The sequence below is a fragment of the Heterocephalus glaber genome, unplaced genomic scaffold (genome assembly GCF_053883595.1).
Source record: "Heterocephalus glaber isolate CG9 unplaced genomic scaffold, H.glaber_assembly_v1.0 deba00001457, whole genome shotgun sequence".
Taxonomy (NCBI): Eukaryota; Metazoa; Chordata; class Mammalia; order Rodentia; family Bathyergidae; genus Heterocephalus; species Heterocephalus glaber.
This window is the reverse complement of record NW_028258305.1, coordinates 31,871,746-31,898,818: the sequence shown is the minus strand read 5'-3', so window position 1 is coordinate 31,898,818 and position 27,073 is coordinate 31,871,746. Positions and strand designations below refer to the sequence as shown.

The 27,073-nt window shown below is 42.8% G+C and overlaps 1 protein-coding gene across 2 annotated transcripts in view; it reads left to right on the top strand.

Annotated features, from left to right (window-relative positions):
- Positions 1 to 27,073, top strand: part of Crim1 (cysteine rich transmembrane BMP regulator 1) — a 180,224-nt gene that overhangs the window by 149,906 nt on the left and 3,245 nt on the right. For both annotated transcript variants that reach the window (XM_021253715.2, XM_004839289.4), the window contains 5 exons: positions 1,562 to 1,777; positions 5,567 to 5,788; positions 19,461 to 19,655; positions 23,811 to 23,933; positions 26,362 to 26,552. In XM_021253715.2, the coding sequence (XP_021109374.1) occupies positions 1,562 to 1,777; positions 5,567 to 5,788; positions 19,461 to 19,655; positions 23,811 to 23,933; positions 26,362 to 26,552 (947 nt within the window). The remainder of the gene's footprint in view (positions 1 to 1,561; positions 1,778 to 5,566; positions 5,789 to 19,460; positions 19,656 to 23,810; positions 23,934 to 26,361; positions 26,553 to 27,073) is intronic.

The following is a 27,073-nucleotide window of genomic DNA, read 5'->3' as shown; positions in this document are numbered from 1 at the left end:
GCCACCTCCAGGCACATGCTCTTTCTCCTGACCTCTCCCCTTCATGTCAGCATTTAACATGTGGCAATTTTATCAGTTCTCTTGAGGCCTATTTTGAATGCAGTTATGGATCGTTTTACCAATATTAATATATTGATGCTCTTTGAAGCATACTTTTTCTTTCTTTGCAAAATACAGGAAATACATTTTTATCCCCTTTCCCCAAGTTAGTTTTCTTTGTAATTACCTTCCTGTAGTCCGTGCATTCACTGTAAAGATTGGTACAGTTGCTTGTGAATGTAAGCCTTAATGTTGGTTTTTGTGACATGTCCACTTGGTCAAAGTCCCAGTCTTTCTTAATTCCCTTGAGATCAAAGCTATATGGAAACTTAGCTCCTTCGCTGAAGTCGGCCCACACCGCCTTCTCTTGAGTGTGGGTGACTCTTTTGCTGACCACTGCTTTGAAAGTAACAGCACTGATGCACTCCCAGGCGATTTCAGCCCTGATCATCCACACAGACGGGGTAATTCTCTGGGGCTCCTCTCCATGGAGCTCCAGGACTGAGCTAGCCATGATGTCTCCACCCTATTTCTCAGCAGGATTCAACGCTGTCAGCACCTCCTTGAAGTGCTTGTTATATTTGGCCTACACGAATATGGTTAATGTCTTCATACTTCTCATTTTCCCAGCACAACTTCAGGGCAAATCCTAGTACCTCTCCAGACATTTCAACATTAAATTCCCTCCCTGTCATTATCATCTCACCAAGGAACCGAAACCTCCTCTCCTCTGGGGAAAGAAATCATAGTTATCATCAGCCTCTCAGCATTTACCTCTGTGGATGATGATATCACCAAACAAATGTTTAGTCTCAGGTGAGGGTTTCCAGACTGGTGATTCTGTGGGAGCATTCCTGCTCAGTGTGCTGGCAGCCGGCCAAGGTCTAGGTGTGGCCTGTTGACAGCAGCCGTGTGTCCACGAATGCAAGGACTGAGCTCCCAGAGATAATGAAGTGGATAGGGCATACATCATTTGGGAGTTCTGTTTAATCTGGAGCCGTATCCATCATCCAGAGAACCAAAGACTTGGGCTCCGGGGCTTTGGCTACACTTAATACTCTGAGCTCGCCGTTTGCTCCAGTGTAGAACAGAATAATAGTGCCTACCTCACAAGGTCGATGGTAAAGAAAAGAAATGAATAAATGTAAAGTGCTTAGCCTGGAAATAATTGGAGCACAGCAAGCATTCAGTAAGTGAGAGATCTTTGTTCTAAACAACTCCTGCGCATTCCCTGGGATGCTCGAGAGTCCACTCCCAGTAATTTAATTCTTGTATTGAATCCTCTTATGGATACTGATAGATTTGAGCCACTCGAACCTCACTTCCTGAGATTAGCTCTTTGGCCGTTGTCTTCTGTTTCTGTGCATGGAATATTTTTCTCTTCCTTGCTAGTCTCTCCTTAAGAATGGTTCCTCAGACAGTTCATCTTTCTCTCCCTTAAAGCAAATACCACCAGGTTCTTCAAGAGCCAGAAAACCTACAGGTGAATAATTTTTTGTTTTGATTTTGTGCCATTCCCCAGATGACTTTGTGGTACAGAAGCCAGAGCTCAGCACTCCTTCCATTTGCCACGCGCCGGGAGGAGAGTACTTCGTGGAAGGAGAAACATGGAACATCGACTCCTGCACTCAGTGCACCTGCCACAGCGGCCGGGTGCTGTGTGAGACAGAGGTGTGCCCCCCGTTGCTCTGCCAGAACCCTGCGCGCACCCAGGATTCCTGCTGCCCACAGTGCACAGGTAACCACCGCCGTGCCTGGCACGCTTGGCGGGGAAGGGGCAGCCTGGGCACTGTCGCTCCGCAGGACTCAGGTCAAGCTGAACCTGGGGAGCGCAGCACTCAGGGGCCCGGGCAGGCGCTTCTGACAGCCTGCTTCCTGGATGCATCCCCTGCTGTCACCACATAGTTATGCAGTGTACCCTGGCGCTGCTGTGACTTTTGTGACTTTGAAAGAGAAAGGAGATTGTTTCTTTCTGACACTTTTTTCCTTAACCCTGCATCTCAGACTCCAGGAATATCCCTTAATAGAGATAATTCCTGAATGTGGAATTATTCCAGAAATGATTTTGCTAAGGTAAAAAACTCATCTTTATCTGTAACAAATGTGAGGAATAGTTATTGATAATATAAATAAAATTATTTGAAATATAAGGTACTTTGAAATATGCCTGATGTTTACCCCTCAAAGCTGTTACAATGAATATGTTAAGGCTCAAAAGTATTAAGTGACTAACACTGTGTATGTGTAAGGACTATTATTATGTTTGTTATCATTTCTCAGACCTTAGCTGGTACATTTATGATCATAAAGTAAATATGTCATAATAAAAATTTGGCACGATTTTAAATATGTTGCTGGTTTTATAATTAAGATACTAATTCGAGTTAACACTAGAATATATGACTTTTATAAAACATTTAATTTGATATAAAAAATTAACAAGTGGGCAGAACATCTGGTTTTATTTTGATGTTGCTTAATCTTCCCATCTTTTTAATTTAAATGAATAACTTCTTCTCTTCTGAACATACATCCTTAAAGTGCTACTGCTCAGTAAACCTTAAACCCTTGTACTTTATTAGTATTGTTTCACAGTGGCTGTCCCGAATCTGTCATTATATTCAGCATATTCAGTGTCATAATCCTTCCCAGGCTCGTGCTGATCTTTGAATGATAGCCGTGTCATTAACTGTTGTCATCGCGCATTGTGGCCGGGATGTTAGCATCTTAGTACAAAATCTTTGGTGTCATCAATCTGACAAGCTTAATTAGTGCAGCATCTTTTCTAATGTAAGGAATAGTTCGTATGTATTGAGTCTTTAAGTTTTGTGATGTATTCGCACTGTGTTTTGTGTCCTTATCATTTTTACTCATGCTTTCCATTAGCGAAGAGTTGTGACTGCCCCATCTTCCTGGTAGAAACCATTTGAGTGTCCTGTTCACTGGTGACAGTGAGCTTGTCTATGCCAAGTTATTCACCTAGCAGACATTCATGGAATTCCTGAATTGAACCACAAGGATCATGAGAATAATTCAAACAGAAACAACTCCTGTCCTGTGGAGCGGTAGTCCCAAGAGGGGAACCAACAACCCGGTGGTCCACTTCAAGTAAATAATGATAAGGGAGGCAGAGGAGTGCCAGAGGCGGGCTTCAGGGTGCTGTAGCCCAGGAAGCGTTGGCTGGAGTCAGAAGCGCCTGGAGCCACTGGGGCGAGCACTAATAGAATGCAGGAATGGCCATAGAAGAGGCAGAAGGAAGGGTCCACCTCCAGGACCGCTAGCCCTAGATTCCTTGGAGGACGCCCAACTGGTCTCGGGTTCAGCCAGGAGGAGAGGGGTGCTCCTGGAGATGGGCCTCCTGAGAATGCCAGGAGTGGTCTCTGTGGTAGTGCACCTCGGGCAGATGTGTGTGCGAAGAGCCCCAAGGTTCCTGTCTGCTGGGCAAGGTGTGACATTCCTGCCTTCTTCCTGCAGATCCACCGAGCACAGTGAGCACAGAGCACAGCTGGTGTGGAGCACAGCGTTGTGTGCTCTGTGACTTCTCACTGATAAACTTAGGCCTGGATGTCTGTTTTCTCTTTCCATATAACTTGAGGATACTTCAGTGATAACCCTCATCTTAAACCCTTACTGTTTTGTGCTGTATGTCAGTATTCCAGAGGTTGCTCTTAAAATGGTAAGAGCATACCTAGGATAATTTATACTTTAAAATGAGCCACCCACCCAATGATCTTTGTGGACTTTGCATAGTTTCCAGAGTGTTCGTTTCCACTGTCATTCCATTGCGTCTCCATTGCTGTCCCTGCCTCCTCTCCTAAATTTCTAGACCCAAAGTTGATCATTACTTGCAAGTGGTAAGCCAGTGTAACTCATAGAATCCTGGTGATTTGCAGGCCCAGTGTGGAAGAGCATGAGTTGTCCTTATTTCCAGCCCAACAAAAGGTAGCACTAGCCAGAGTCTTAAGAAACTCTCCATATAGGCATAGCTGACCTTGAAGTCCCTGAGAAAGTAACCCCATTTTACTGCCCTAATCTGCTGGATGTGAATGAGATCTATAGAACCTTACTTGATTGAAATAGGATCCAAGGTGCTTTGGAGGAGAGTGGAATCAATGAGTCTTCTTGCACTGTGTTGGGACTGGTAATAGGAGAGCTGATTCCAGTTTAAAGAGGAGGTTTGGGCCTATGGGGTTATGCTAGACTCCAAATGAAGCAGCCTCCTTGGTCCTCCTAGAGGCACTTCTTTTCAAATCAGACTTCTCTGTAGGGTGTATCTGTGAGGCAGATGGAAGGAAAATATGACATTTAGATTTTCTGCATCGTGTGATAACTGCATGTCTGTTTCAGTTATTTCTGCTTCATGGCTGAAAATAGCAGAGTTCATGCAGTTGATTCAAAGGAGAACGTGTAGCTCAATGGTGTGGCCATTGAAAGAATGTCATTCTTTCAGAGGTTTGCTGGGTACAACTGTCATGACTATTTGAAGGTGGTTGGAAGTGTTCTCTTTCTTCAGAGAAACTGACATTTCTAAAGTGAGACCCTCGCTAACTTAACATTTTCCTTTCTCGTATCTCAGTCGGGTTTTTACTTGGGGGTTGCATTTCTCATTGATTTCAGTGGATAACAACACCCCAAGAGAGATACACACTTTCTGGTGATATGCTATTCTATTTCATGCTAAAGCTTGATCTAGGGATCTACATCTTTAATAGGAAAGACACAGACAACTTGCATTCTCTGTGATTTCACCCTTATGTGTGATTCAGATTTCTTTCAGCCACTAATGTGAATGCCTGAACATTGGGATGTTACAGATGGGTGTGTTTTGAAAGTCTGATACGATGACAGTCTGTTCAGGTATCGGTTGGTTAGGAGGACATGTGGCTACAAGTAAGAAAAAAACCCGCTACAAATTTTTAAACAAATAGGGGTTCATTTTACTCACCTTACAAGAATGCTGGAGGCAGATGTGCATCAGCACTGATTCAGTGGCTCGACACTGAGGCCTTTCTCTTACAGATATGGTGAAGGTATTGAAGCTACAGTCAGCACACACATACCCAAGGCAGGAAGAGAGTGGAAGGGTGGTGGTAAAAACACATCCAGCCTTTGAGGAAACTGAGAGCTTTCCCAGAAATCCTCTCATTAGCCATGAGCTACCACTGGGCGACTTGTGGCATAGTTGCAAGGGAGACAGGACTGTCCTGATCAACTTAACACCAATTTTGAACCAAGTTCTGGACCATCTGCAGAAAATTAAGACTGTTAAGCTGAGGAAGAAGCATAGACTAATGGTGGAATAAGCAGCAATCTCTGTAATACACCTATTTTAATCTTTGTTATTTTGTTTTAATATTCAAGACGTGCCTGAATTGGACTTCCTGATTTGTGACTAAATTTTTTTTTTTTAAGGGGGCACCCAGAGCCACAGGAATGAGGTGTGCTTTGGATAAGTCTGTGTGAGTCTGTGTTGCATAGCGACAGCCTGCATTGTCTCCTTTGCTGACCTGTACATTCACTTTTCCAGATGAACCTCTTCAACCTTCCTCATCCCATAACGAGAGCCTGCCTAGTTACTGCAGAAATGATGAAGGGGATATATTCCTGGCAGCTGAGTCCTGGAAGCCTGACGTCTGTACTAGCTGCATATGCATGGATGGCGTAATTAGCTGTTACTCTGAGTCGTGCCCTTCTGTATCCTGTGAAAGACCTGTTCTGAGAAAAGGCCAATGTTGTCCCTACTGCCTAGGTAAGATCAAGAAAAAACATATCCTCCTCTGCCAGTGATCACTAAATCAACTTTGACAGCTACTTGCCTAGATCAGTTAATATTTTTGAAATTGGTTTTTCTGGTTAACATGCCACGCAGCCCCAGTGTAGAACCCACAAGCGGGGGAAAGACGTGAACAATGTGCTCCCAAGATAAAACATGCTAAGGATAAAGAAGTGCTCTCTGAGGATGCGATGCTGCTCCAGCATTGTCATGCTCTCCTGGAATCCTTTGCTGATTTAGGATTTTCATTATCAGAACTCTTCTCTCCACCCAGTTCCTTGCAGTGGCCTTTTGATTCGCCATTTAGTGATAAAACCTGCCTTTGCTCGAGATTAGCTAACTGCAATATTAATCTCCCCATTTTTCATGTCTTACGATACTTAATTGAGTCTCTTTATACCACGTGGCTGTCAGCGTTGATAGCCGAGGCTCAAAGCGTGAGGCCTGAGTAGCTGACAGACCCCTCTCCTCCTTGTGACCCACGGTGATACATTTTGTGAGCAGAGGACGTGTCTATTAGCCCCTAACATCTACACCAAACTGGTCTTCTGGACCTGGGCCAGAAGCTGTTCCAGGCACCAGAGGCAGGGCTGAGACAGCTGGCATCTCTAATCAAGGACAGGCCCCGCTCCCAAGGCGCCCACTCTCTTTTATTGCTTTTGGATCCAGTGATATTCATAAAGTCAAATGAAAGACAGGCACATCTCAGTCCATAAGTGAACCCATAATCAGAGGAGCAGTGAAAACTCCCGTTACAGTTACAGGTGTCGCACATGTATTGTTGGAGCCATTGCGTGCTTCCCGGACACAAACCACAAGTGTTTGGGGTGACACTGGCCACAGAGCTCAATGACAGTTAAAAACACAAGCCCTCTTCTCAGGAATTTTATGGGTCTAGACTTTCACAATGTAATAACCATAGCATTGAAGTTATGGACACTGGATTCTCTCCTTTAGAGTGACCGTTTGTATAATTGTTTCTTCAAATCATGATACTTTCAAGAATGAAATGGAGGATATTAATAATTGATCTTTTTTTTTTCTTTTGGTACCAGGGATCGAACTCGGGTCCCTGCGCTTGCTTAGCAGGCGGCAAAACAACTGAGCTAAATCCCCGGCCCTATGGAGGGTATTAATAATTACGGGACAACAACCGCAGACCAAGAGTGTCTGTACAAAAACAGGACATACAGTAGCTCCAGTGACAGAGGCTGTCCGGAAGCTTTGTAGCTCCTCAGTGGAGCCAAAAATATATCAAGGCATACATCCAGTTTAGCATTGCTTACTTTTTCAAAGAGCTGACCAAAATTCATACAAGAAATGGCACTGCCTTTGGTGAGATCTAAATGACAGATACAACTAGGCTGCAGGGGGGAAAAGTATGACCAGCATCACGCCCCCTACTTATCAGAATGTCAATACTAAAAGAAAGGATTTTTAAATCAGCCAGTAGCGCTTGGATTATCCTTGTGAAACCAGAGCCCAGGAGGCCTAAGAATTCCATGTCACTTTTCAGAAAAATAATCTAGCAATAGATCTCATCTGTGTGGAGAATTCTTAGGTATTTGTTTGGATGAAAGGTCCTATTTTGTTTTACTGCCTGATTGGTAAATCTATAATTAGTAAATTATTCATTTTAGTGAATTTGTTTCCACATCATAAAAGTAAATCACTTCTGTTTCTCAGAACACCAATTTAAAATCAAAATTGTGGAAAGAAACCTGCAAATCGTAGTATTCTATGTCCACCCTTTTTGTCATTTGCTTTTTTTCCCCTTTTCCTCCCTACTTCCAATTCCAAGGTCATTTAGACTATCCATTATTTGTAATATAGGAAGGAAACACCAATTGGGCCCAAATGTGTGATTTTGGTTTTAAGTTAGATTTCAAGCACTTTCACTAAATTAGGGTTCCTATAAGGACATAATGATTTAGTGGAAATTTTGTTTCGGTGTCCTCTATCTCAACAGCTACCTACCTCCATTGATGCAATGTAATTGTATCCTATAAACCTGTGACTTATCTTCAGGGGACCCAGTGGGGCAGGCCGAACATTTGATAAACAACTGCGTGCTGTGTTCACCTATTCATCTCGATGTTTCATACATGTTGTTTTACCATCGAAATAGTCGTTAAGCCCCTTCTGTCTGCATCATACTTAAGTCACTTAGATTTCATCTTTGCTCACATAGCCCTGCTGTGCTCAAGGGTTAGAAGTTCAGTTCATGACTGCAATTTAGGGGTTTCCTCTCTTGAACTCTCCAATTTGCTTTTTGGGTCTGGTCTTTTAGCAGCTCAGGGAGCCTGGGCCCTGTTTGTAGGGCATCCAGCCTGGGCAAAGCCAACATACCCAGAATCAGTTCATGGTTCCAGAAAGAGCCCAGAATGCCATTGTTTGCCCCGACTGTCTGTCCGGAGCACACGGAGGGTCAGAGCTTGCGGAGTTTCCTGGTTCTGGCTTTCCTGGTTCTCCTCCAGGTGATCTGTTCACTTGTGCCTCAGGGTCAGGCTGCACAAAACCCTTGCCCAGCCTGTGGTGCGGACCTCCCCATGGCTGCAGGACTCCTGCCTGGGTCATGTTCTCATACCTGCCATTCAGCTGGCAGGGTGAAAGCAAAAAGTTCTAAAGGTGATCAAAGCAAAAAGTTAGCTTGCTTTTACTGTTCTTATCGTAAAGGAAGTGACAAGTGGTGATCCTACTAAAAGTAGCCTTGTAATTACTGCTATTTGGTTTCCTTTCAGCCAGATTATCAAGTCACTAATGTGCAGTGATAATGCTTCTCTCTTGATGTGTGAAGGCCCATATTATGTGTGCTACATTAATAGAATGTATAATACAGACATAATTCATAGGATTGATGATTAATTTTGAAAAGTGAACAGCTTTGTCTAATTACTTATAATACCCCTCATTAGGGAATTCATCCCACTGGAAAGAAACTAAGTAGTAATTACCAAATCATTTTAATGGAACATCCTATTTTCTAATTTTTTGTTCCCCGGCTTCCTACACAGATACATGTAAACTTAGATTTTATCTTTGCAGTTGCTTTCGCTGTAAGGATGGCTTAAGAGATGACTTGATTGTGAATCAGCTGGAGAGCGAAGGTCTGGTGTGAATTCTTATGTGTGACAGTAGGTGAGATACGTGGTTACTATTAAATAGAAGACCCCTCCGTTAAGACATGCTTCAGACATGCTTCACTATGCAAGATAAGGCTGGTTTAAAGCATCTTTGGCCTTATCACTAGTTACATGCTACATGCCTTTCTCGATCCTTTCCAGAGCAAAGATACAGTGTTTGAATGACATATGACTTCCATGACCTCCTGGAGGACAGCAAACAAGCTGGCCCTTACACCAGGGACACTTTGGGGTCATGCATCCTGCCCATACTGAGTGGCACACTAGCTACTTGAGGAAGGGGAACCGTGAGCTCTCTGATGGAGCCTCCATACATGCCAGGCATGGTCAGTGGGTCATTGGGCAGATGGTACACCCAAGGAGTACTACTTGGACTATGAAGACCTTCCTTAGTCTAATGTATGGGATCTTCCAGCCCAGCCTGCTGCTGCATCATAACCTGTTGGCTTTGGAAAACGATGCTCAGCTGTGCTCCCGGTCACAGGACTGATCTTGAAACAACTCTGTGCTGGCCAAGTTGGAAGCGTTACTTAGTACATAGAGCACCATGGTTTGGCAAGGATGTATTTGTTTGTAACTGTGAACTGTGTGTTATTTCAGAAGGTATTTGATGTCAGATATCTAGAGACTTATTTGTTGGCTGGAAATCCCTGAGTTTCAGTGCATCCTTTTCACTTAAATTTTTGTCAAAAGCTAGTTATTTTTGGATAATAGTTACTTGGATTTCTTATATATAATATGGATGTTATAAATATATATGTGGTTTATAGTTTTCATTTGAACAAAATTAAGATACTCTGATTATATGACTGAATCATTTTTTTTTTTAGAACGTCTTTATCGTATTTAAGGATCTGTGAAAATGAGCTGTATGATGGTACACAAAGACTATTTTCTTATAGATTGTATATCATCTGATAAGGGGTTAGCTATTTTTAAAATTTATAATATATACTATATATTATATTTGAAATAGAGCTGTTGCATGGAATCAAACTGGCCTGGCTCACGTTGGAACTGTTTCTTCTCATTTGGCTGTGATAACTATATAGTGATCTTTACTGAGCTAATGATTCAATAAGATTTCTCCGTATTAGGGAAGAGGTCTATTCTTTATATTAAGCCAGTCTGTTATACAACATTCCTCTTGCTTATATTTCTGTTTAAGGCTAACTGTATCAAAACAGTATCTTAGATCTGTGTGTGTGTATGTACACACATATACATATGTAGTATATCTTTGGAACATCTGTTGATCATTGTGTATTCAACTCAGCCCAAGAATCAAATATATAGTAAATATTTAATTCAACATCTTTAAAATACACAACTCATGGAATTCAGTGTTACACATTTTTAAGCCATAATGTTTTGATACTGGCATCTTCATTGGAACATTTCACAGCTGCTTTTCCAGTGTATTTCTTTAAAGTAAAAACTTCTGCACAATGGAAAGGACTTGTCTTAGAGCCAAAGAGTTAGGATCACAAATGTGTCACATACTAGCTGTATTATCTTTGTGATAGGATGTCATCCTGGCTCAGTTGTCCCCTCTATAGAATGAAAATAATACTGTTATCCTGTGCTTCACAAAAAGAGCTATGAAAATTAAATGACATAATGTACCTAAGGCCAAATACTTCATGAATGGGGAACACAGTGCGAATGTGCATTGATTCAGGCATCACAGATTGGGATGACCTGAATAATGTGCATCAGGTAGATAGATCCTCATGTCTTACTATTAAATGTAGCACTTGGCTTCTGCAAGAGGAAAGCCTGGATATAACATCTCAGTGATGAGCTTGTGAAGGATGAGAATGTTTTAGATAATGCTTTGGTGGTGTGCTTTAAAAGTCCAGCTGTCATCTTATTGGGACCTTGGTGGAAACAGCATGCTTTTCAAACTTCACTGTCCTGTCCCATCTCCACTCATTGTCAGCAGTGAGAAAAATGTGACTCTTCATATTTTGCTTTCTTTGAGAGGCTGGTCCTATGTGAGGAGTCGAGATCCACCATGATGCCAGGAAAGGACACCTGTCACCAGGACAGACCCTCCTGGGGAAGAGCTGCTGTAGTCTCCTGTCTTTTCTTCACAACTGCTTGCCTTTTAGACTACGTTTATCTATTTCCAAATGATTTCTGTGTATAACCTCCATGAACCAATGAATGTACCTTGGATTATAGGCCTTGCTATGAATGAGACTGCATTTAAAGTTGAGAATGAAATGATTCCTTTGAACCATTTCAAGGAAGTCTGTGAAGTACTTAACCCGTAACAGCTGGATAAGGCAAGCATTGAGTTGTGTTACTGAGAAACTGTGCCCTTTTGCATACAGTAGGAACCAGCCAAGAGTCACTGTGTTTACCAGTTTGGTAAGGTTTCTCTTTATGGAACACAGGGAAATTTATAATTCTTTTATTGACTTGGAGCCCTGGGCAATCACCTGTTCATTCCAGTATGTTAAAGAAACCAGAAAAGGCCCTCTGACCTTTATAAATAGGCTCCGATTTCCCATCACAGAAATTATATAAAAAAAAAAAACAAAGCAAACTTCCATAGCCAAACTGGCTTTCACAGCAATTAAGACATTATACAGAGGCAAGAGTCAACTCCTATAATATTTGTCTTAATTTTGTTTCTTTTAAAAGATAAAAAACAGCTGTTTTCTGTATTAGAAACTGAAAGTTTTAAGATAAAATTATCAAACTGTAAATGAAATCAATAAACATTTTCTGGATTTTTTTTTTTTTTAGACAAAAATCTCTAATCATTTCCTGACATAGTCACTATCAGTGTATTAGATCTCTGCCTCATTCAAACTGTCCAGGCCCAGCATTCTGGCAAAACTTGGGTTGAGTTCTGACCTCACACTCCCCGAGCCCATGATGCCCTGAGCCAGTGTAATGGAGCTCAGTGTCCACCTGTGAATTACTGGCTCAGATTCCTACCTCACTGCAGTTTCTCTTTGTCTCTTCTTTACGTTTTTTTAAGTTACAGTATTTTCTGAAATGGGCTGCTCGTATTTCATATATCCCCCAAGCTTGTGTGCTCGCATTTGATGCAGAAATAAAAATGGTATCGCAGGCCAGGGAGTTAGGTGTCTTATCAGTTAAGAAAAATTAAAATATATCTTTATGACTGGTATTTTGTTCCTTTATGGATTACAGAAAGAATATTATACTGCATTATAACAGGTATACACTTAACATTTTTTAAAGTACTTTCTCTGCCCCTACCCAAGTCAGCTGTGAAGTTGGTAATACTTGGCTGTCTTTTCCACTTCCTTTTCTAAATCTTCTATCACCCATAGTGTACATGGTACCTTTTACACCTGTCTAAATGATTTCTCTAAAGTTTTCCTTAAATCCCTCCCACCTCAAATTTCAGGACCCACATTAAAATGGAATGTTACGAACATGGCCAGCTATCTACGCATCCTTTGGGATGTGGACTCCCACAAGGCTTATGAGGCCCTCTGGATCAACAAACATCTCTCCCTGCAGCCGGGTCTTGAGCACCTTTTGCACTGCTGTGTCCCAGGCCTCAGAATAGTGCTTTTGTCAGGCCCTGTCTCCCTGTAGAAGAGGAATAAATGCCCCGCCATCCCACTGTGTTGGGTTGGTTTGCAAGAGAACTTATTCTGAATGAGAACTGCATTTAGCTTCTTGGCCACCAGGATTCCAGAGTAAATTACTTTTCCGGACTCTGAATAGTACACAGGAGATTTGAAAGAACTGATGCAATTTCTAAAGCTGCCTAACTTCCTCCCAGGAAGTTACTCCCACACCGTGACCACCAGAACAGAATTAGAACCTGAAGTATCCGTCCAAGGCAGAAAGTGAAAAGCCAACTTTAACATAGGTTAGAGTAGATTGGGGGATCTCTCTCCATCGTTCTATGAAGGAAAGCGGGGAACAGTCTGGAGATGCCGTCTTTTCGGGGCATACATGGTCAGAGTCAGCAAAGGCTGTGCATTCACATCAGCAATTCCTGAGATTCTAAGTTGGATTAATTGGATTTTGATAGAGGAAGAAAACAACACTTTTAGATTTCCCCAGCCGTTAATTGGCTTTATGGTGTAGTCAAAATAGCTCAAAAGTAAAAAAGTACAATCTCTGCAGCCTGTTAAGTCTTTTCTTAATGTGAAAAGACTTGAGATTGTGAAGTTTAAGCAGTTGAAGAAGTCAGCCTGGAAGGAGAGAACGTCTCAAGACCTGGACACGTCTTCCCTTTTCGCAGCAACGGGAATCCAGGAAAAATGGAAGGGAAAAAATTCTTCACCTCTGTAACTGAAAGACCTTGTGTATTTTTATTGTAGTCATAGGTATTTCAAGATAATGTTGCTCATATTTGAATCCAAAAAAGAAAGGACATATCGTGAACATTTCATGAGTCAAAGCATCCCTGTGATGCAGCCCCTGCAGCAGAGGGCTCTGGGCTCTTGACACACAATGGTGATTATGATTACAGAAGCAAATCTTCAGCCTGTAGCAGCAGCTTTGTTTCGGGAAGAGGCCTAAGTCATTTCAAGCTGCGCCTGATGAGTGAGGTTCAGGCCACAGATAAGGAAACCAGGGCTAATCTAAACCAAGGGTGACCATAAAATAGTAACTGTCTTCCTTGCATGTTTCAATAATTGGCCCTGGAGGCCTTTGCAAAAGAAAATCCCAAGGCTGAATAAAGCAAGGGCATTGTCATTGGACTGCATGTATAGCCTGCTCCAAGGACTTCTTGGAAGGGGATCACGTTCGTTTGGAGATATAACTCCTGATGTGTTTTTTTGTTGTTGTTGTTTTTGTTACCAGGTATCGAACTCGGGTCCTTGTGCTTGTGCAGCAGGTGGCGAAACCATTGAGCTAAATCCCCGGCCCCACCTGATGTGTTTTTAAAAATAAAATTAGTGTCATACCTCATGTTTTCCTTGGAACATTCTGCTCAAATCCTCTTCCTCCGAGAGAGAGGTAGGGAGAACTGTAAAGGGAGAGACATGCCAGTGGAGACTTTTTCAAGGAGGACCATGAATCCTTAGTAATCACTTTGCTATCTTCCGTCCTCAACAGGACTCTTCTAGGCATGTATATGCAGTCAGTTGAAAGGGTGGTGCCCATTTCCTAGATTCAGTAAGCAGTAACTTTTGTTTGTGTGCCACCTGTGCCTGCCCAAAAAGTGGCCCTCCCTCAGGTCACCCCACTGTGAGCCTGGTGGCCAGGAGGTGCATGGAGCTGTGGAGCCAGACCCACTCAGGTTCCTGTCCTCACCTCACACTTCTGAGCCACACATCTTGGACAAGTGACATAACTTCCCTGTTACTCAGATTGCTGTGGAATTTAAACAGTATCCTGTCCCTTGGGCTATGGAGCTCAAATGGAATTGACTCATTAAAAAGTGTTTAGCGTAGGTCTTAACACACAGCAGGCATTGAATAAGTGGAAGTTACGAGTACTACTAGGTATTGAAGAATAGAACTTAATGTTATTGTGCGCTTAAGCAGACCTGTTGGAGTGATAAATGTACTGGTTAGAATTAAATGCCACAGCCCAGTCAATGGCCACATACTTGTGTAAGATTATTCTTAGTCTTATTCCAGTCTTTTTCTACATTACTCTTTAGGCTGAGTATTTAAAATACTTGTACTGTATAATGTATTCTTGATTAGACTGGGTTGTTCCCCCAAAAGACTACAGTGACTTTATTAGTGTATCTCTTAGAACTTCAGATTACTTAGACTTGTCCTCATGTTCCCCTGCTTCTAAAAGTTTCTAAAGCCTTCCAGCAGAGTTTTCTCAGATTAACCCAAATATTTCCTGGAAGAAGCCAGGGTACCTAGGGGAGGTACGAGCATGTAAGAAATGGGGATACGAAGGCCATCCATCTGCCAAAATTTGCTCTTTCAAGCTTTTGTTCAGGTCATTGGCCTTTTAAGGGGAATTTACTCAAAAACAATATTTCTATGAAGCCTTATTAACTAAAATCTAATCTAATCTTGACCAGGTGACAACCACCTTGGTAAAGATTACCCCAGGCTTTTCTAAAAAGAACCCCAAAAGAGTCTTCTGTTATTCATACAAAAATTCAGTAGAACAGTGACCAACCCGTGTCTCAGGGACAACTGTGGCTTGGTTTTATTCCATGTGTGAAGAAACACTTACAGTTATGAAATGTGTTATTGATTCAAACTGATTAAGTGTGACATCAAGCATTTCTCTGTGGCAACCTCTGAAACAGAGCTCATCGTGGATTAGTGACTGGTGCATTTGGGGTCCCTGCCACCCCGATACGGAACAACCACCGCTAATGTTGACACTTCCTGCATTGGGCACTGATACCAGCTCAGCCTTCCATGGGTCCTGAATGTTTTAGATGGCCAAAAAGGTTTTCTAGAGAGCCCCAGCCACACTGGAGCCAACATGAAAAGGATCCTGCCAGTGCTGCCTGCTGGCAGTGGGTTGGCACTGATCTCTGTCCTCTGGCCATCTGACACCCCCCAAGTTTTAAACCCAGTAAGATAACTTCCTAACATCAAGTTTGAATTAACAGTTGTAGATGAACTGAAATTGAAGGTGAGATGCGTCCAAGTTAATCAGTGACAAGTACAGCTTGAGGGAAACAGATAAATTGGGAGAAATACCTGGAAACCAGGTCCTTGGCAGTCAGCCCATCCCTTGCAAGGAAGTAGTTTCACTCAGCTGTGTAGGGTCCTGACAGCTCCAGGAATCTCTTCCTTTGAGCAGCTGTGCACCATGAGACGCCCTGGGGGCCCCAAAGTAACAGGTTCCACTACATTCGTGGTCATCACCCTGCTGCTTTGAATATTTAACCTTCATGGGCTTTATTAAGGAATTATTTTGATGACAAAATGAGAAATGTTAATTTCACCTACTAGGTGGTCAAACGTTCTTTCCACCCCTCACCTCCAAAGCATTCAGAATAATTGTTCTTTCCCATATCATTTTATAAGTATGCCTTTAGACAGTGATCTCATACGATTGCCGAATGAGTGTTTACATAGATGCTTGTGTTAGGCTATAGCTCAGCATTTGATCTTTGGCATTGCTTGTGTGGTTTAGTTTTCTTGCAGTCTGTTGAAATTCTTCTAAATGGGCTGGTGTCGTTCAACAAGCATCACATTCCATGGACAGGTTTCTTAGAACCAAGCTCAGTGTGAAATTTTCCCTTCCCTGTTTTCGTATTGGCGGGTAGCCAGGGTTGTGGGAGAAGAGTATTGCATGTGAGTGTGTCCGTGTAGGAGATTTCTGCTTTATATGTTTTTGAGTTATTATCAAGAGTAGCTTGTTTCATTGTTAAAAAACAAAAATTCAATCCTTGTCTAATAATCACTTAAGATTTTGCTTCCTTTCTAGCGTTTTTAGTTGTTCTCCTTTCAAGGTTGGGTTTAGACTGCACATAACAACAACACAGTATTCTTTCAGGCAATTATGTCTGAGTCTTTGAAGTATTCCCTTATTGTTGGTTTTTAATTTCTTGCTATTATAAATAATACTGTGATGAACATCTCCATAAACAACCTTTCTTTCAGGCCTTTTCTGATTATTTCCTGGGGCTAGATTACTACAAGTAGAATTATTACTAGTGGAATGTAAACACTTGAAAGCCACGTGAAGGGTGTAACAGCAGCATGGCCTGCTACCCCACACCCTCTTCACGGGCTTTTCCTGCCTGGACCTCCCGATGACTGGCTGAAATTTGCCCTCTTTTACCTTGGCAAGCCTCAAATCTGTTCTGCTTTAGTAACAGCTTTCTGGCCATGTTCATGCAGGGAAGCTAAGAGTTTGCAGGTCATCTGCTGCAGTTCTGCTTGACCCACTGGGATATCTGAAGTATTTGATGAGGCCTCACCAGGCCCCCGACAAGGTCACCAACTGTTTACTTAAAACAGGAAAATGACTCATTATTGGAATTACCTGTGCCTAGCCTCCCATGCAAGAGACAGGGTCATCCTTCATGCCTCCCTCCTCCCAGTGCATGGCCTGACAGTTCTCGGAAACAGCTCTCAGGTCTAACCGAACCTTTCCATCTTTAGCACCTCTGCCCTGACCTAGGCCCATATCACATCCCCTTAACGATGTTTCTATGTGACCTCACCGTTAGGACTTCTACGCTGTCATGTTCCAGACTTCTCTTCTGAAAAAGAAGGTTAATAAGGTCCCTCTCTCCTCTACAGGAAGAGATCTGAATTTTTTCACTTGTTATTGAAGATCCTTCACAGTTCACCTACATACACACACAGATGCACGCGTATACCCTGACACTTCCCACTGTCCCTCCAACAGGCCAAACTCGCACACACCACCTACTTTGACTGACTGCCTTCTTCGTGTTTTCCTGTTCATTCCTCAGGGTAAACCAAAGCATCGAATCCTGGGCAGAGCTTTCTCAGTTCCCTAGCAGAGTGGTCATTTGGCCCTTTGTGTTGTCTGGCTGTGTTTCATTCCCACTGGTCGGGAACCTCCAGGCCCATCTCCACCACTGTTGTGTTGGCCTCTGGACCAAGGTCCTGGCTTCTTTAGCATCGACTTTGTAAAATGTAAAAATGCTATTCTGATGTTTAGCATATAATTACTCTTTCTAACATCTTAACCTAATTTGAAAAGATAATTTTGACCCTTATAAACATTAGTAACATTCAATATCTTGCTAAGATCTTAAGAAAATACAGACCAGTCGTTGGCCTTGAGTCAGACCCGTTTGCAGAGTCATCAGCTTTCTGTGTCTGTCCCTCCTTTACTTTCTCCTCCAAGAGCAGCTCTGATGAGAGAGGTCACAAAGGAAAGAGTCGGGGAGAGTGATGGACAAGATGTGGCAAGGAATTTCACCTTCTCTTCTGTAACTTGCTCACACAGTGACATGGTTGCTCTCATTTTAGTCAGCGGTATTGGTCTGTCATGAGCCATTACAAAGTTTATGTAAAATTAATTGGTAATACTGCTTTATAAAGGAACGCACCCTTCCGCCTAACAGACTCTAGATTCGATGGCCAAAACTAGTGTCTTCAATGAGATGTTGACTAGAGGTCAGAATTCTACTTGAATTAGGCTCTGCTTGGCCCATTGGGCCGGAACGTTTTGGGCATCGTAATGAAGTCACTTCCTTGAAGGATCCCATATCAGTGCAAACTTGAGTCATGGGTTTGGTTTGAAGGGCTCCAAATTTGGTTTTAACCTGATAGCGTACCAGGATATTTCCTTGGAACATGTACAAACATAGTAAAGTCCTTTTTAAATAGATATTAATAGATACTGAAAAAGTTCTGATAATAACTAGAACTTAGCATAATTACTCAGTATTCCTTGTTGAACCTTAAGCAGCAGTAGGAGAAACGTAGGAAAGTGTTAAAAAACACAGAGACCACGCATTTTAACACTTGATGTAAGTTGGCTTCCTGTGCTCAGTCATCTTGGGTTCTGTCCTTTGTGCCTGTTCAGTGGACATTTCCCCTGTGGAGAACTTCCCAGTTGCCTTCCAGAAGGAAGAGTGTGGGGCCCTGGGGACCACTCCTTTTCTAAGAAGCTTTCCTTTCAGATTCCTGCATAGTTTTTCATTTACTAGTGGCCGGGGGTGAGTGCAGCTGCGTTTGAAGTTTCCCCTGAGTAATAGGAGTCATCTGGTTATTGGTCTGCCTGTGACAGGAAGTGCTCGTGTTTCTCCACTGATTTGCCCCATCTCTGCCTGGCATCTGGTCACGTGGGTCACTTGGGGTCAGTGGGGCTCACTCAGAACCACCGTTCTTGAGCTGTGGAGGGAAAGGAGTGGCTATCAATAAGTTAATAAGAGAAAGGAACTTTTAAGGAAAAAGTTGGCTGAGAGCAGAATTGAGGAAGGCGAAGGGGTGGGGGGAGAATGTTTCAGCTATAAATTCCTGTATTATACATCAGAATCTCTCTTTAAAAACATTTTGTTCCCAAGAACCATAGTTTGCCCTCCAAAAAATTAGTTTGAGATAAAATAAGCTTCTTTATGAAGTGGAAATGTTTTTGTTGATGAGAGAGAAATCCATGCAGCATTTCTGAAAAATGAAGAAAATGGTTATCCCAGCACTAACCTCCCCTGTAGGGTGGCAGAGGAAACCGCCACTTCCCTACAGTGTTGCCATTGTCCTTCCGTTTCCTTGCATCAATTATTTAAAAAAAAAAAAAAAGATTTAGACTAAAAGTGGGGCTTTCTTGAGTCTGTCTCTGGCAGAAATACACTTTCCTGGGTTTTTTTCTCCGTGTCTGTCTCTCTCTAGGTGACAGTCTAGTGACACTCCCACAGGGGTATCATGCCCAGCTGGCCGTTTCAGTTACCGCCCTGTGTTCGCCTGTGCGGCCTTTAATCAGGTTCAGGCCGCAGGTTCTGAAGGCCTCGTAGGAGAAGGGCAGCAAGGAACCAAGGGAACAGATGAGTCACTAAATCCTGGTGATCTAAAAGCATGATATGATTGTACAAAGCTGTCATTGTTGCCACCTCAAGCAACTCCACTGTGTGCTGTTCTTTTCACTAGAGGACATAATTCCAAAGAAGGCGGTGTGTCACTTCGGTGGGAAGGCCTACGCCGATGAGGAACGGTGGGACATTGACAGCTGCACACACTGCTACTGCCTGCAAGGTCAGACCCTCTGCTCGACCGTCAGCTGCCCCGCTCTGCCCTGCGTGGAGCCCATCAACGTGGAAGGGAGTTGCTGCCCGATGTGTCCAGGTACCGCAGCCGCCATCCTTCCATTACAAAGCTGGAATGCTGGCTTCAGACCCAGAACCTGCTCACCCAGCCATGAGTTCACATGACCCACACAGTGTAGGCCCAGCTAAAATCGTCCCCCACAGACACCCAGGGTAACTGACCGGCCAGGTGAGGGCTGATTTGGGTTCCAGGTCAGGATTGCTGTGATTCTCCTGACTTACGTCCCCTAACGTTTCCTGGGAGTAAAGCCGTACAGGTGAACTAACCTATTAATGACATCTGCCCTGTCGGAGTAGCCGTTTCAGTGCTGTGCCAAACCAGCCTTGTTAGAAAGATCCAAGATCAGACACAGGAGGGAATATGCTTGAGAGCTGTTACAACGTGAATGTGTATCAGAACCTACACGGAAGACTGGCATTTAAAGAATGCAGTTCTGGCTCATTGCTTTTTCAGTTCATCAGTTCCAGCCTTTACCCTTCCACCACATGCAGCCTTGTCTCAAGTCTTCAGATGACCTTTTCATCTCTTCCCACGTGGAGTAACCAGTGAACACCCCACAGCTGGCTGTCCTGGGCCCCGTGCCTGCAACTCTCCCAAAATCCCACTCTTCATGTGCTCGCATCATTCAGCCTGTTCGTTTCACCTGAAGACCCTTACCCAGGCCTTCTCCTAGTTTCTGTGTCTGTAGCTCCTGCCAAAATAGCCCTTTATCCCCTGCTCCTAATCCCAGAAGCAGAGGACTTGAGCCCACCCTGGGGCAACGTTTCCAAGCTGACCCCCTAAACACAGGGATTTCCTACGCAGCCTGGATGGCACAGACAGTAAGGAGTGAGGGCTCACGCTTGGATCCCATGGAGAGGGGTCCCCAGTGCGTCAGGAACCTTTCCATCTCCCCTCACTTCTCCTGTCTTCTTGCAGCATTGTGTTAGAGAGTCTTGCTCTACTCAGAATGGTAACCCGGGATTTCTGCCCATTTAGAAGCACATTTCATGCTGTACAGTTATAAAACCCAGAGTGTTTAGCTGAACAGTGCACGTTGGCCTTGTATTTAGATATTGTACAGACTACCCCTGTTTGAGCATTTCCAAAAATATCCATTTATCCCCTAAAAAGAATAGTGTTAAATGCAAAACAGTTAGTTCCCACTTACCATCTTGTCTTGGGTAATAGCAGCTCCTGGGCAGCTGTTTGCTACTTCCTATCTGAAACCTTTTCTCCACTTGGCTTCCAAAGCACTAGCTCTCTTGTGTTCTTCCCTTGTTCCTGGTGCTCGTTCTCGGTTTCCTTTTGCCAGACCCTCCTCACCTGCCTACTCTCTGAAAGAGCAAAAGCAAAAGTTTGTCCTAATCATCTTGACAAGAGTGTTGGTAGTATTCCAAAAGAGAATTGGAGCGGTAACCAAGATTAAATGACTCTGATACAGACCATGAATACCAAATTTGTGCGTAGATTTTACTCTAAGGGAGAGTTACCTGGCAGGGTTTCACAGGGAAAGGATTTGCACTAGATCTTGAAAGATAGGTACACTCTTTGTCGGAGTGAAGAAGATAGTCTGACCGATGACCTCGACGTGGAAGAGGTCACAGCCAGTCCCCCTGGAGATGTGAATTCTAGTATCTGGAAGCAAGGACAGCAAAGATCAGCATTGGTTTGTCCTTTGTGGGAGTGGGGAGGCTCATTTTTGAGCAGGTGTTTGACATGAATGGCCAGTGTATCTGGGGAGACTGGCAGAGCTGTGTGCAGGAGGGACTAGGGCATAAGAAGCCAGGACAGCTGTGACATGCACTGCAGATGTCACAGGAGCGGGCCAAGGACCCAAATCCAGGCGGTGGTGTAGGGATGGTTTCCGTCTCCTTGATTTGTCCATTTAATGCGAAGACAGATACTGCTAACATCCTTGTTCATCACTCGAGATTTCTCCAGTGACTTCTCAGGAGTTAGCGTTGGACTGAAACTTAATTTCTGCTGTTGTGCTCTCCTTTCTGCTGCGCTGTGGAGGAATCACTTCTCCGTCTTCTCTCTGAGCAGATTTGGCCGTCCAGCTTTTCCTGTGTTGCATTCATGAAGAGGGATGGATTCTGGTCCCATGTTCTGACAGCTCGCTGTGTGCCCTTGGGAAAGCTCCTCAGAGTTTTAGGCTCCCGCTTCTCATCTGGATAGCACGCGTGCCTCCCAGAAGTGCTGTGAGGAGAGAGGAAGTGACAGTAGCGGGCACTCGCTGTCCTCTCCAGCCAGCAGGAGAGTAGTGTGTTCAGAAGTCTTTGGATGTGAGCACAAAGCCTGTGAGCTAGTGAGGTGGTTAGTGAGTGTCCCTTTTACGGGACAAAGTGTGACTCGGGAAAGTTAGGAGAGTTTCCCAAGGTCATGTACCTGGTTAGCAGGTCTGGGACACTCTGGGCCCCAAGTCACTTCAGGAAGCCGCCTCCTAAAAAGCAGCGCCCTCAGCTTGTGAGCCTCAAGCACTCTGCCCCAGATTCCAGAAAGGGACATTTTATGGAAGGTGACTCTAAAAATGACCGGATGCCTCAGAAAATAAAATACTTCACCAGTAAGTTGTCTCCTATCCGATAGAACCACAGGAGCAATCCCCGACTGGGTGCCTGTGACGCTGAGCTCTGTCGTGGTGGAGGGAGGGAGGTCCGAGTCTCCTGGCTGTGTCCGTCTGCAGTAGGAACAGCTAAGAGGGGCCCCACCAGGGAAGGACGGGGTTGTATTTTAGAGTCTGGGGTTGAATGCAGTCTCTGGCCTTACAAGGCCTGGATCCAGGCATGGAAACCAATAGCATTTCCACTCCTTTTTGTTTCTCGGAGCAGCTTTTTGCTGATTTCTTCTTTCTTTCTTTTTTTTATTTTTTTTTTTTGGCAAAACTGCTCAGAGACAATTTCTCTCTCAACTTCGAATTAAACGGAAATGCCACACACACACTTGTGGGCCCGGAGAACACACACACACACACTTGCAGGGACCCACTGAACTTTTGGAAACTAAAGGCCTTTTAAGCCTAAAGGCCTTGTAAGTAAGAAAGCAGATTAGAGGACTAAGACTTAAAGTGGCTTTATACTTGGGTGAAGCAGAAAACCTGAGTTCTGGAATCCCAGAACCCTGGAATGCTGTACATTGGAATCCTGGCTCCACCACTTACTAGTGCATAACCTTGAGTGATTTTCCTTAACCTCTCTGAGTTTATTTCCTTGGCTCTGTGTTTTGCTAACTCACACGAGAAGCTTAGCAGGTACTCTCTTCTCTGTTACTTTATTGAAAGCCTCATAGCTTTGGGATTGAAAACAATCAAATAAAGAGGATCATTAATCCTGTTTAATTTATATTCTATGTATTTTATTTTGACCTTTGGGTTATTGTGAGTATTTAGGATTATTAATGTTGACTAACATCTTAAAAATCACTTAATATGGAATAGATCTAATCAAAAGAAAGTACATGACTGGTGCAGACTTTTATTGTGACATTGTGAAAATAGAGGTTAAGAATTCTTTTAATTAAACTGTTGGGCTAGTTGTCAGCCAGGTGAATTGTAGGTATAAAAATGTACTGAGAAAAGCTCTGAATTTTCTTCTCTGATCCCTTTTAGAATTTGGCTTCCAAAAAATGTGAGGATAAAGAATATTCTTCTTAGACAGTTTCATTTCACATTATAGTATTGTGTTGATCAAGATGCCTGTACAGTCAAACCAGATAGTGCAGGCATGGTGACTGGATGAATTTCCAATTAGAATGGCTCCACTGATGTCCATGCCATCGCAGACACTTGAGACATGGCGCAGGCCATGCTCAGAGGTCTGCCTCCATCCGTTACCCTTAGTGGGAGATGGCAGAGGAGTAACTGTGTCCAATTCCACTGACATTTTATGTAAGTGAACACTTACAGAGTAAAGAGCCACAGCTATTAGAGTATTCAGCTGTCCCAAAGTAAAGGACTCCGATTTAGTTGATCTTTACCAGAGCCAACACCACTTCACAGGAAGAAACCTTGTTCTTTTCATTGTTGTGAGAAATGCTTCCCACCACTGCAGAGCTAGTGATGCAGAAACTGGACCTTCCATGTCCTGAGATACACAGTATTGCATTGGATGTTCCATTTGGATTGGTGATATAAAAGCCAACAGAAAGGCAGCTTCTTTATCATCTCTTATGAAAATTGCTTCCTTCTTTTAGAAATGTATGTCCCAGAACCGACTAACATACCCATTGAGAAGAAAAATTATCGTGGAGAGATTGACCTGGAGGTCCCCCTGTGGCCCACACCTAGTGAAAATGACATCATTCATCTCCCTAGAGGTAAACATCGAAGTCATTGGAGATCTGTCTAATCTTCCATGTGGACTACTTTGTTTTTTCCTAATTTTTAAAATTTCCCTTGAGTATTTTAAATGGCTTGCCCAAGTAAGTTCAAATAACTATTACAGGGAAGGCTTGCTTGGCTGGAACATATTAAATACCAAACATTGATAAAATAAGTCAGCAAGTAATTGGATAAATGTCCTGGCCTGCATGCTCAGAGACTTGGTGATGATGGAAAGAAATGTGTTCCTAGTCATAAGTGATTGGTATGGAATTTCTATGCCATCTCTCAAAAGTCTATGTGAATAAACTGTGTAAACAGGTTAATAGTGAATTATTCACTGTCCCTTTGGATTCTTTCCTAAGCACAAATGCATTAGATTGGCCTCTCCTTCTGGGTGGTTTTCACTCCAGCAGAGTTCAATTTATTACATGTGTTGAATTTTCCAGTCACCAGATTTTATTCCATGACTTTTTTCTTTTTGGGTCCTTTCAGTTGCGTATGATAAAGAGGTTAGTTTGTTTCTTGATAGCTAAGCAAGCCAAGTTCCTTACTGCCTTCTCTAAAAGAGCACTAGTACAAACTTGCTCTGAACCATGGCTCAATACTGCCTCCTGTCAACACCATATACATTTGCAAGATGATTCCTGTACAATTTTTGTGTTTCTTTGGGGAGAAGCAGTACTCATTGCTGGAGAGATAAATGGTCTTACTTTAGAGCTAGATGACCAAGAGCCAAATTCCTGGACCCTAAGTTTTGGCTCCTTGTATAATTGCTCTGCCCAAATGTGCATTAGCATCATGCTTAGAATCATTCAGTCAGCAAACATCAGTCCCTGCTGTGTGCCCAGCCCTGTAGTAGATGCCAGCTTTGGTCATAGAAATCACCCTACTCAGTGTGGTACGTGGAGGACTTGTGGACAGTATCCCTGTTAAAGTTCTTGAAGAGAAGTTTCCATACATGTCAGTCTATGCTTCTCCCATGCAGCCGATTTAATCCAAAAGAGATGATAAATCCTACTGGTGATACCAGTTTTCATTTTTTGCTTTGGCTGCTAGAAAGTTCACTTGCTTTTAGCATCAAAACAGAACAGAAAGGCTGAGTTTTGTACAGAAACTTCAGGTTCAGCTTAATTTTCCTGTCACCAAGATTTTCCCTAATTTACTTTTGAGGGGGGCCGGTAATGGGGATCTAACTCAGGTCCTTGCGCTTACGAGGTAGGCAGTGGAACCACTGAGCTAAATCCCCGGCCCCCGAATTTACTTTTTAATCTTCTTATAAAACATATTCCTAAAACCATTCCCTGTATCATTGGGAATATAACAGTGTAAAGATTCATTCTTTTGTTCATTTTTATTTAAAACCTGAATTCATCAATACAGTGTTGCTTTTATCTGTGGCATTTTTCTTGATGCTGATAAATGTTTCTTTTCTCCCCTTCCTAGAAAGTATTAACATCCAAACTGGCTAAAATGAGTAGGAAAATTATCTTCCCATTCCTCCCACCCCCACCCACAGAGCGCACACACGAACAATTACCAAAAGGCTGGGTTTTACACTAGGGCGGCCTTGGTATCTCAGAGCTGCATTGTTTCAGGAGTAGCACCCCCAGAGCAATCAAAGAGTAGTTCTTTGATTGTCTGTGTCCTGTACCTTTCACTAAACTGGTCTTTGACACTTACAGAACCTGACTAGAATGGTTTTTTGGAAACAAAAATAAAAACAGAGAAACTTGATGAAGTGCCCTTTGACCTTAACCCTGTCTACAATATTGATTGTAAGAATGGTATTTTAAAAGAACAGATCTTCATTCATAAGAGCAAAATTAAATGTCCCCCGTGCATGTACAGTTAATTAAGGCAGGAAAATATAGACCTAGTGAATTTCTCAACAAATTTATGGAAAGTACAGCATTTTTTCTTAAAACTAAGCAAACCAGAAAGAAACGAAGGCCCAAGCTTCTGATGCTGGTTTTATTTTTGGTCTAATTAATCTTAGCTGTTACACCAATTAGAAGATACTTTGTCTTAGTCTCCTATTTGCCAGTAAGCAAGGAGCTACTGTTTCTGCTTCAGAATTTTAGGCCATATATGTTAACTGTAATCACAATGTTTAATACTAGTCAAAATATTTTTAAATTACTTATTTTATCCACTTTTATTTTCTTGATTAGGTAGGGCCATTATCATCCTCCCCAATTATTAACATGCTCATTCTAATTTGTTTTTTCTTTTAACCCACCCCTAAGAACTTTACCCTCTACTGAAAGCTCTTTGGATCAACATTAGACTTTAATCGTGTGTTTAGCCAGAGTACTAGGAAGCAGTAAAACCAGGTTGCTGATCTCTATTTGCAGTGTAATTCAAATAATCCTTACAAATTCTGGTTAAAGTAATAAATGGTTGGCTTTTGTTTTCTCCTAGATGTAGGTCACCTCCAGGTGGATTACAGAGACAGTAACAGGCTGCACCCCAGCGAAGACTCCTCCCTGGACTCCATCATCTCCGTTGTGGTTCCCACGATAATATGCCTCTCCATTATAATAGCATTCCTGTTCATCAATCAGAAGAAACAGTGGATACCACTGCTTTGCTGGTATCGAACACCAACTAAGGTACAGTCCTGAGAAAGTTACAGCCTCTTGAATGATGAAATGAGGGAAGCTTACATTGTTATATTTCCTTAAAATTGTCGAATACCTTTTATATGAGCCAATGAAATTTTTACTTTACTATTCACAACCTCAAATGTATATCGAGCCGTAGCAATCAAAAATACAGTTCTTGGCCAGGACTGGATTGATCCCTGGGTGATCTTCATCATCCACTGGTTAATGAGTCCTAATCTCTCACGGATCAACTTCCTGATGTAATTTAGTTTTCTGATGAACAAATACCTGTGGGTTGATTCCTAAATTAGTGTTTATATTAGAAATCAAAAGTTGATCACCGATATTTCTCAATTATTTACCAATCCAGAATTGGGAGAGAAAAGAAATCACAAAGGGAGAGAGATAATACTCGGAAAGGGCAGTAAGAGCTTGAAGATAATGAGGATATACAAAAATCCAAAAGACAGGTAGATATGTCAAAGGGGAGAGACAGCACAAGATGCAGAGACTGTGTAAGGTGCCAC